Genomic DNA, 10,348 nt, shown 5'->3' with positions numbered 1-10,348 from the left:
TATTGGAGCATGAGCTTTCGTGGGTGAATACCCACTTCGTCAGACGCATGTAGTGGAAATCGACTCCTCTAGAGATTTGCCTGGCTTTACTACAGGCTACACAAACAGCTCTAGCGAAGTCCATACAAACTAAGATTTCATACAGTGACTTGTTTATATGGCTCTATATACTAGACACTAAAATGTCAGAACACAATTTATGTTCCAGTTGATTTCTTTTATAATGAGATGGTGAACATGAGACCGGAAGCCCCTTGTCAGTAACAGTGTGGCTGGGACATCTTTGTATTTTTCTGCCGGATTTAAACAAGTCGTTTTTAAGTGCAAGACAAATCAGCGTCCTGAAAGGGGTCTGGAAAGGTTGAGAGCTCCGGGTGTGGACGTAGATTCGGATCAAACAGGCACGGGTGTACATTCCGTTACCTTCCACAAAGTCACTCCGGATTTACACCAGTGTCAGGTCAGAATCTGGCCCGCCCAGACCTTTTAGCTACCTTGGGAACCCAGGCCTTAAACCCAATGACCAGTTTGTGCTAGGAAGGAGGCAAGCTAGATTGTTTGCTGGCCAGGGTTGGCTAGGCACTGGGGTGGCTTGGAATAAATCCAGTGTGAAGAGGGGAAGGGAGGGGGAGATCTGGAGAAGGGGGGGTTCCTCCCCCCGGAGCTGACATCACTTCCTTTGCAGCCTGCCTCCTATTTAAAATCCCGCTGCCTGTCCTCAGATGCAGAGGCAGCGCTGCTCACACACGCGCGAAGGCTGCACCTGTGGGGATTCGGGCACGTTCGCTGGCCTTGGCTCACCAGCCGTTCTGCGGCTGCCTCCCCGGCCCGTTCCAACCCACGTCTGCTGCCCGTGAGCTCCCAGCCCGCCTGCCTTTGCTTTACGCCCGTCGTCGGCAGCAGAATTTGGGCAGCTGTACGGGACTCGCCGCCCGCGCACCATGCTGGCCGTCGGCCTCTGCGTCTTGCTCCTGTCCTGCTGGCACGGTAAGAGCCGGGCAAAGCGAGGCCCAGACTGGGCTAGACACAGCTAGGCGGGTTTTCAGAAGTGCCTAAGTGAGTTAGGCTCCTGGTCTGCTTAGGTGCTTTTGAAAATCCCCTTCGGTGCCCAACGTTGCGTCTTAGGTGCACAAATACCTTTGTAAATCTGCCCCCAAGTGCCTCTTCCATGCCCTGCTGTCTTTGATCATTGTCAGTTTCCGCTGCGCTTTCTGGCTTGAATCATAGATACCAGGGTTGGAAGGGACCTCAGGAGATCATCTAGTCCAACCCCCTGCTCGAAGCAGGACCAATCCCCAGACAGGTTTTTAACCCCAGTTCCCTAAATGGCCCCCTCAAGGATTGAACTCACAACCCTGGGTCAGTCCTGCTTGCCCATTTTCCTGCCTTCTGGGGACGATCCCGCCTGGGCTGGGACAGCGGGTGGCCAATTACTCTTTAAAACGGGGCTGGCGTGGGAAGGTGGCGATTGTTTGCTCCCTGGGAAAACGCAGCCCCCTGGGTGGATCTGCCAGTAATCCATGTTCCGTGCCATCTGGGGAACATGCTGCATTGACAAAAACACACGCGCGCACTCACCAGCAGCCTGGCTTTATGTTTTGGCCGGGGATATTCTGCAGGAGGTGCTCGGCTTGAGGTGGGACGAAGTCCTCTTTTACGCTGGATGGCACCAAATGAAAGTCCGTGTGGGCAGCAGCCGGTGTGTGCCAAGCCCCGGGTGCAGAGGGGGTGGAAGGATTTTCAGCACCCTAGACAGCATCCCGCCCCTGTCATCTGGCAGAGGAATATCTGAGCTGCATGTTAACTATCCCGGTGCTCAAAACGCTGTGCGAAAGCAACGCGCAATCAGCTCCCGTGTTCGGAAGGGGACGGCTTCCCCGGCCGTCTCCTGGGATCCTGCTTGGGGGAGAATTTGCAATTAGTCTGCAGGTTTCAAGGCAAATCCGGATCGGGGCCTGAGGGGACCGGATCAGGGCGAGAAAGGGCTGCTTTCAAACTAGACGTGCTGATATTAATCAGAAGGCCTGTCCGGTCATGGGGGTGTACCAGAGGGAGAGGAAGATTGGATGTGCGGAGCTCCGTGGGTCCCTGTGCGCGCACAGATCTGTGTACACACGAGCGTGTGCATAGAGGGCGTCCGGGTGCCTCTATGCTTGGCTGTGTAGATCTGTACATAGGGGCTGGAACTGGGGGTGCTGGGGACACAGCAGCTCCCCCGGCTTGACGTGGTTTCCACCATATGCCGGGTTTACAGTTTGGTTCAATGGCTCTCAGCACCCCCACTGTCCCCGCACCCCCAGATCGGTGTGTCTGGGGCCGCGTGCGTGAAGGTCTGGGGGGCGATCTGCACACACGTGTGCGTGCATACACGCATGTGCAGTCGGGTAGGTGTCTGTGGCACTCGATCTGCGTGCAGGGCCAAGGAACTTCCTCACGCGGCTGCATTCGAAGGAGCAGCGCTCGGTTCCCATCCATTTCTGCGGGGCAGACTTCACTTCGCACCCCCCTCAGGCTTTCCCAGCCGTCTCCGAGCAGGTCACGGTCATTACAAAGCCAAGGGGCCTCATTCTGTTCTCCTGCCAGCATCACCCCGGCGGCGGCTGATTTACCCCAGAATCTGGCCCAAGCTTTCAGGAGCAAAGGCCCGATTTCGGAGTAAGGTGGGCCAAGGCCAGGGCCGGCTCCAGGCACCAGCTTAACAAGCAGGTGCTTGGGGCGGCCAAGGGAGAGGGGCGGCACCTGCGGCAATTCGGGGGCGGCAGCAACCCTGGAGCCGGCAGTGGCGAAGGGCCCCCCCAGCCAGAGCCCAGCCGCTTGCTTTCTCTGTCCTGTTGTGCTTCCTCCGGCATTACATAATATCATTATATAAGGCTAGTGCGTCCCTCGCTGCAGCCTCTAAGTTCCCGAGCAACAGGCCATCCCTTGGCCTGTGTGTGTGGACAGGGCACAACCCCGGGGGCGGAGGGCAGATAGCACGCCCCCTGGAGGGGTGGATTGTCAGTGCATGTGCTGGGGAAGGAGCAGGCTCCGGGGGACTTGTGCATAAGGAAGCTGTTAGACAGGAGGCACCTGGTCAGACTTATTTGCATTATTATTAGTCTTTGCTCTTTGGCTGCATCTCAGTGCTGGGTGAGGGATTCCTGTGGAAACAGCTGCTGTGCTCCAGCCCAGAGGTGGCTGCATCTCAGTAGTGGGTGAAATTATCCACATAGAAGGGTTTCAGATACAACTACTGGCAGGAGTTGGACTCAGGTATAGGCAGAGGGGCCGGGATGGAACGAACTACCCTTTGCGTCTGTCTGGCTGTCGCAGGAAGATCCCAAACACAGAGTCGCTTGGCCCCCCGGCAGGAATGTGCTACCCGGCCGGCATTTGGTTATCGAAACAGAGCCTCGGCCAAAGCCAGCCGGGGCACTGGCCTGCGAGTCAGGAGAACGGGGTTCTGGGCTGGCTCTGCTCCAGGACCTTGAGCCAGTCACCTGCCTGCTCCGTGCCTCAGTTTCCCTTTGTGTCTATTTAGATGGCAAGCTCTTCAGGGCAGGGACCCCGTGTCTCGCTCCGTGTCTGTGCCTGGCCAGACATGGCTGGGGGCTCTGCTCTCGGTCAGGGTCCAGGCGGTGCCTGGCACAACGGGGGGCCCTGATTTCGGGCGGGATCCAGGCTACATTCAGCACAAGGAAGGCCCTGCTCTCTGGCGTGTGTGTGTCTGTGGGGGGGGGCGTCTGTGCAGCATCTGGGGGCCAAGGAGCAGCAGATGCAAGGGAGGAGGACGCCTACGAGAGAGAATCTTTGTCCCAGCCGCTGTGTGAACAGGGGCCGCTCCGCGCCCCATTCAGGGCTGGGGTTAGTTAGTCGCTTCATGTAAACGGATCCAGGGGCTCCACGCCGGCGCTGGGTACAGGAATTGGAGCGCTTCAGATGTGAGCTCAGTCAGCACGGAGGGGGGGGTTCTGAGGGGCCCAGCTATTGCAGAGGGCCTATATAAGGAGGAGAGGGTGGGGGTGGCCCCCCCAAGTTCTCGGCCTGAGGGCCTGGGGCAGCTAGAGTGGGAGAGCAGGGCCTGGAGGACGCTTGGCACGTCAACAGCTCCTTTCCGCAAGGGCACTCCCCCAGCTGGGGGGGTCAGTATCATTCACCCCCCCCCCATGGAGGGGAAATGACTTCGCCCAGGTCGAACTGCAAGTCAATGGCAGAGCTGAAAATAGAACCCAGGAGTCCTGGCTCCCAGCCCCCCCTGCTCTAACCACTAGACCCCGCTCCCCTCCCAGAGCTGGGGATAGAACCCAGGAGTCCTGGCTCCCAGCCCCCCCTGCTCTAACCACTAGACCCCGCTCCCCTCCCAGAGCCGGGGCTCGAATCCTGTGCTGCCTGGGGGCCAGGTTCCAAGCCGATTTGCCCCAGTGTAACTGCGATCGGCACCGGGATTCTGCCCTCCCGCTGTACCCAGGAATGCAGCCGCCTGCTGCCCTGAAACCTCCATGTCGGGGCAGCCGGCCCTCTCGGAACAGCTGACAGATATGCCCCGTGCTAAGGGCAGCTAAGAATAGGTGGGCACCTGCTACTGGGGCGTGCAGCCCCCGCTCCACAGCCCTTTACCACCTGCTCTGCCCCTGCCAGAGAAGGCCCCATTGGATCCACTCTGAAGAGCCATCAAGCGCCGGGGGTCCATGGGGGGAAATCTTTCCGCTGGGTTTTGGATCAGGCCCTGAGGTGCCCCGATTTGCGAGCTGCATGGCACGAGTTCTGGGGCATTGGCAGCTGCAGGGCGTTCGAGGAAGGACGCACGGCTAGCCTGGCACGCCGGGGCCTGTGCAAAGCCGGGCAGCTTCATCTCCCCTTCAGCCTCCTCCTCGGAGGCCTTGGGACGCCACCAGCGTTAGCCTCCTTTGGCCACAAGGGGGCGCCTTTGCTATTCCAGCACTCTGACTCCACAAGGACTCTCCTGTGTGTTATGCAGCCCCCTCTAGTGGCTGGCTCACATATGAGGATAACAGCCTACTGCTGCTAGCAGCTGATGGGGCGAATCCTTTCGCTCAAAGCGATAGAGACCTGTGCTTTTAACAAGGAAGCGGGTTTGAGTCCCATGGATGTGCCATCAGTGAGAGGTCTGTATTCTTTCTTTCTTTCTCCCAACCCCTCTATTTCCCCCTCATTGACAGCAACACACCTGTCTGCCTGTAAACCCACCGGCCTTCAATCACTCGGATTGCTTTGCTCTTCGCTCAGAAACAAAAGCCCAGGGGGTTATTTTGCCCGAGACCTTGCTGTTCTGCCAGCAGCCCCTGCGGGGACCTCATTATAATGATGGCAGCGATCACGCAAAAAGCTTTTCTCTTCGCTGCGGGAGCAGAGCCCGGTGCATTAAAACTGCATGAGGCGCAGCTGTTTCAGGGAGCCAAAAAAAATAATTGGTGCCTGGAGGGTGGTTAGCATCGGGAAGGCAGAGCCACTGCGTACGTCACAGCGTGTGCTAAGTGAGGGGTAGGTAGACGGGCAGGGAATGGGGTTTTTTTCCACCTCTATCGTCACCTCTCTCATTTGTCTGAGCCTGGATTCCTGGATTCATTGCAGTTGTGAGGCTGCAATGAATGACCCCGCGAAGGAGTGCGTGTGACCTCGGGGCGAGGCCTTCTCTGGGTATGTCCACACTACAACCAAAGGGGTGTTACTAACTCGGGTTAAAATAGCAGTGAGGACGCAGCAACTGGAGTTCAACCCCAGCTTCCCCTACAGGCTTTGCTCAGAGTTAAAACCTGCCGCCGTGCCTCAGTTTCCCTCCCCCGCTTGTTGTCGATATAGCCTGTGAGCTCTTTCTTCTCACTCTCTGTGTCTGTGCAGTGCCTCGCACAACAGGGCCCTGGCCTCAGTCAGGGCCTCTAGGCACTACCCTAGTACCTGTAATAAGTGATATGATTGTGCGCTTTATTTATATGCCGCACTTTTCACGCACAGATCTCAAAGCTTCGGTGGGTTAGAACTTGCACCCCAATTTTTACAGGTGGGGAAACTGAGGCACAGAGCAGGGAATACAAAGGTCACCCAGCCAAGTCTGTGGCAGGGCTGGGAATAGAACTCAGGCATCCTGATTCCTTGTCCCCACGGTTCTAACCCCTCCCCCTCCCAGAGTTGGGATTAGAACCCAGGAGTCCTGACTTCCAGTTTTCCACCCTCTACTCTAAGCTGCTAGGCTACAATCATCTCTCAGAGAGTGCCTGTCTGATCTTGGATAAATTATTTAAAAAAAAAAAATCAGTGTGCCTCAGTTTCCCTTTCTTTGAGTTGCCTATTTAGATCATAAGAGTCTGGGGGCAGGGACTGTCTCTTACTATGTATCTGTGCAGCACTTCTCACAGTGCAGCCCCGGTTTCAACTGGAGCCTCTAATGGGTTACGGCAATACCCCTAATGATGAAAACACCCTAGAAGTGGTAGAGCGCCTGCGTTCTAGCGATTGCATTGCTGGCTAATGAAAGCATGTAATAATATCCGGCCTCCTCTCTTTTATTTTGCAGCCGATTCGCTGCCGTTGTCCACCCAGCTCTCGGAGGAAGACGAAAAGGTAAGAAAAGAAAAAAATACAGAAAGAAAGAAAAAGAAATTAGACCAAACCAAACATTTCCACTGAAATGAACGAGACGCCTGACGGGGTTAAATTGGGGTCCCTGCTTCAGGAACAGTCCAGTAGAGAGAGCTGGGACTCAGGACACCTGGGTTCTTTCCCCAGCTCTGCCACAGACCCGTGGGGCCTCTCTCTTTGTGCATTTGTTTGGCTTGTCTCTTTGTGGTGTTGCCAACCTCAAACATTCAAAACTCACGAGATTTGTCTTAAAAATCATGAGATTTTTTTAAACTAAACTTTCAGCTCCTTTGATTTACCTTTTGCTGTTTGAGCCTTGTAAGATTCACATGTTCAAGGCTTTTCCCTACAAGCATGCGGGTTTTTTATTTCCTGAAAATTGGCCTAGGAAAAAAAAACTTGGGCATGTTTAGTCTTGACACAAGAAGGCTGAGCGGGGACCTGCTAAGTCTTCCAATAGATTAAGGGCTGTTAAAAAGGAGACAAGGATCCATTTTTCTCCATGGCCGCTGGAGGTAGGACAAGAAGCAATGGGGTTAATCTTCAGCAGGGAGATTGAGGTGAGATATCAGGACAAACTTCCTAACTCTCCGGGGAGTGAAGCTCTGGAACAGGCTCCCAAGGGCGGATGTGAAATCCCCGTCACTGAGGTTTTCAAGAACAGGCTGGACAAACCCTGGTCAGGGATGGTCTAAATTTGCTTTGTCCGGGCTCAGCGCAGGGGGCTGGATGCGATGACCTCTCACGGTCCCTTCCATCCCGACGTGTCTATGATTCCATGAGATTCTGAGGAATTCACGTGATTCCAGGATCTGGGGCTAGCGAGAAATCAGCAAATATCTCAAGAGTCCCACTAAATTCTCGAGAGCTGGCAACGTGCCTGGACGCCGTTAGGGGGAGGAGCTGTCTTTCCCCCGGGCGATTGTGCAGCGCCTGGTGCGATGGGGACCTGATTTTGGCTGAGGTCGGTAGATGCTCCACTAACACAAATAATTAACAACAATTCTCCCCCATCATCTTCCTCTTTCTTCTTCCCTGTGCCACTGAGTGTTCACAGGTGCATATGGGCGTCTATAAGCACGTGGGAGGCAGTGTGAGCTAGTTGGTGGCACATTGGAACAGGACTCGGCCGATTCGGGTTCTCTTCCTGGTTCAACTTGCTGGGGAAGTCGTGGTCCAGCCGCGTGCCTCAGTTTCCCCGCTGTAAAATAGCAGTAATGATGCTGCCCTCCTTTGGAAAGGGCTTTGCGATCTGCCCATGACAAGCGCTAGGGCAGTGGTTCTCAACCAAGGGCCTGGGGGACCGGGAGCAGTTTTCAGGGGGGCGCCAAGCATGGCGAGCATTAGACTCTCCAGGGCCCAGAACAGAAACCCGAAGCCCCACCACAAGGGACTGCAGCCCAGGACCCCGAGCCCCACCACCTGGGGCTGAAGCTGAAGTCTGAGCAGCTTAGCTTTGTGGTGCCCCCTGTGATGTGGGGCCTGAGCAACTGCCCTGCTTCCCACCCCCTAATGCCGCCCTGGCTTTTATATGCAGAAAAACCGTTGTTGCGACCCAGCTGGGCCGTGGAGTTTTTATTGCGTGTCGCGGGGGCCTCGGGAAGAAACCGGTTGAGAACCCCTGCGCTAGGGATTATTATTTATTAATGACGCTGATTATGTCGGCTCTTCGTTTGCGAGGCAGCACAAGACGCCACGGAGCCCCCGCCAACGTTGTAAGGACTCGGGCTGCTGAGAAAACTCAGAACGAACCGGTTCCCCATGGGAAAACGGGGTTTCCTCTCAAGCGAAATTCTCCATGGGAAACGCTCCATTTTGGTGGCATTCTTCCCGCCGGGAAATCGGACCGTTCGACGCCCACCCGAGCCCCTGCAGTGCCTCATGGGAGTTGTATGCTTTCGTCCCCCTCCCACCCCCCATTCTCCTCATGAACCAGACTACATCTCCCATGATGCACCATGGTCAGTTCCTAAAAAAGTTTTGGGTTTTGGCCTTGTCAGGAGAAAAAAAAATCAGCGTTTCCCACTGTCCTGGATTCCCGGGGTCTGGGCTTTCCTTTCTCTCCAGCTGCCATTCTCCGCTTCCCTGCAGAGCGGTGCTGGAAATTGCTGTGTCAAAGTCTCAGCCAGCGGATCTATCTTCCTGCTCCTCCGCTCACCTGTGCTCATTCAGGCCGGTTCTTGGTTTAGCTGTCTGATTCCAGCTGAGACAAAGCAGGGGACGGTTCTGCCGGCCCCTCGTTCCCAGCGGCGCTCAATGGGCGGCCGTACGAATGCCGCAGGGAAACTGAGGCACGCCGCAGGGAAACTGAGGCACGCCGCTGGCTCGTAAAAATATTACCCCCGTTCGTCGCAGCCGTGCGATGGCACTCCCGTTTTCTGATCGCGCTGGCCCTGCGCGGTCGGAAGCTGACAGCCCCGGAAGACGGGAGAGGTGGTGAAACCCCGGGGGGGGAGGAATCTTTGGTGTATTGTCACCGTAAACCCAAACTCACTTTTACCACCCCCTTGGCCAGGTCATCAAATGCATCACGGAGGTTCTGGCTGACACCCTGTCCAAAGCTAGCCCGGTTCCGGTCACCAGCGACTGCCTGAAGATCCTGAAAGAAGGTGAGTGCCGGGGGATGTGGCCGTCGGCTCCTGGGGAAAGCGGAGCTGGCTCGAGATCCAAACACCCCCCTACAGCTCAGCAAGGACTCGGTCCCGTCTGTGATGGAACGAACTTAGAGGGCAGCTCCTGATCACTCTCCGGTTCCTCGGGGCTACCCTGGGAGCATCCCGGGGCCTTGGTGGGGGTGGGTGGGGAAAAGCCCCTTGAGACTCTCGCCTAAGCAAGTGATGTGGAATTGGAGTAAGGGGGTGGATTGGGGGCTTGTCAAGAGTGCACTGCGCTGTGGCTATTCTCCCCACCCCACCGCCCCAGGGCCCAGAGGTGGTGGAGCATGAGCTGAGGACCATGCAGGGCCCAGGACACAGGGAGAGCAAAGGGGGTTATAGTCCCCTCCCCCCATTTCTACCAGAAACACTGGGAATCTGACTGTAATCAGGGCCCAGCTTTTCATGATATGTGTGTACAGCCCCTAGCACCGCTCAGAGAACTCGGGGCGCTACCTTAATTCACTTAGTTAATCCCCCCCCCTCCGGAATTTCCTTTCACTCGGGACCGTTTTCCCAGCTGTCTCTGCACGAGACGTTCCTTGCGGGCGAGAGGCAGTTCAGTGATACCAGCGCATTTGGCTGCTGCTCGTTCCTAGCCCACGTCCTGGGCGGGTCGTTTGCCCGTGGGCACCAATTCGGCACCAGCTCACGAGTGGGGTTCACCTCTTGTCTCTTCCAGACGAGCGGGTCCTGGCCATGTTGCACCATCACTACCTGCTGAAGGAGCTAAAGGAGCTGGTCCATGAAGGTACCTGCCTTGGCCCCCCTCCCTGCACGAATTACAGAGACCGCACTAGGAGTCAGGACGCCTGGGTCCTATTCCTGGCTCTGTCGCCAACCTGGGTCTGGAAAGTAGGTGGCAGCCCCTTGAGGGGAAAGGCCCCATATCCCATTCTCTGTCCCCTCTGAGTCAGCCAGCCCCCCGCCCTAGGGCCGGATCAGAGCCAGCGCCCCCTAGACGGGAAAGGCCCCGTGCCCCTGCCCTGCTGAGCCACCCAGTCCCCCTACCCTGTGGCCAGATCAGAGCTGGTGCCCCCTAAAGGGGAAAGGCCCCATGTCCCATACCCCCCCACCCCGAGCTAGCCAGCACCCCCTAAAGGGGAAAGGCCCCATGT

General features: G+C 56.6%; 1 protein-coding gene across 1 annotated transcript in view; it reads left to right on the top strand.

Annotated features, from left to right (window-relative positions):
- The first annotated feature begins 732 nt into the window (after window positions 1–732).
- CCER2 (coiled-coil glutamate rich protein 2) overlaps window positions 733–10,348 on the top strand; it is an 11,917-nt gene continuing 2,301 nt past the window's right edge. Inside the window, exons 1-4 of the mRNA XM_029913200.1 lie at window positions 733–987; window positions 6,512–6,558; window positions 9,092–9,185; window positions 9,913–9,981. Of these exons, the coding sequence (XP_029769060.1) occupies window positions 942–987; window positions 6,512–6,558; window positions 9,092–9,185; window positions 9,913–9,981 (256 nt within the window). The 5' untranslated portion in view covers window positions 733–941. The remainder of the gene's footprint in view (window positions 988–6,511; window positions 6,559–9,091; window positions 9,186–9,912; window positions 9,982–10,348) is intronic.

The sequence above is a fragment of the Terrapene carolina genome, unplaced genomic scaffold (assembly GCF_002925995.2).
Source record: "Terrapene carolina triunguis isolate 2854851 unplaced genomic scaffold, T_m_triunguis-2.0 Scaffold517, whole genome shotgun sequence".
In the NCBI taxonomy this organism is placed as follows: domain Eukaryota; kingdom Metazoa; phylum Chordata; order Testudines; family Emydidae; genus Terrapene; species Terrapene triunguis.
This window is presented reverse-complemented; position numbering and strand designations above follow the sequence as displayed.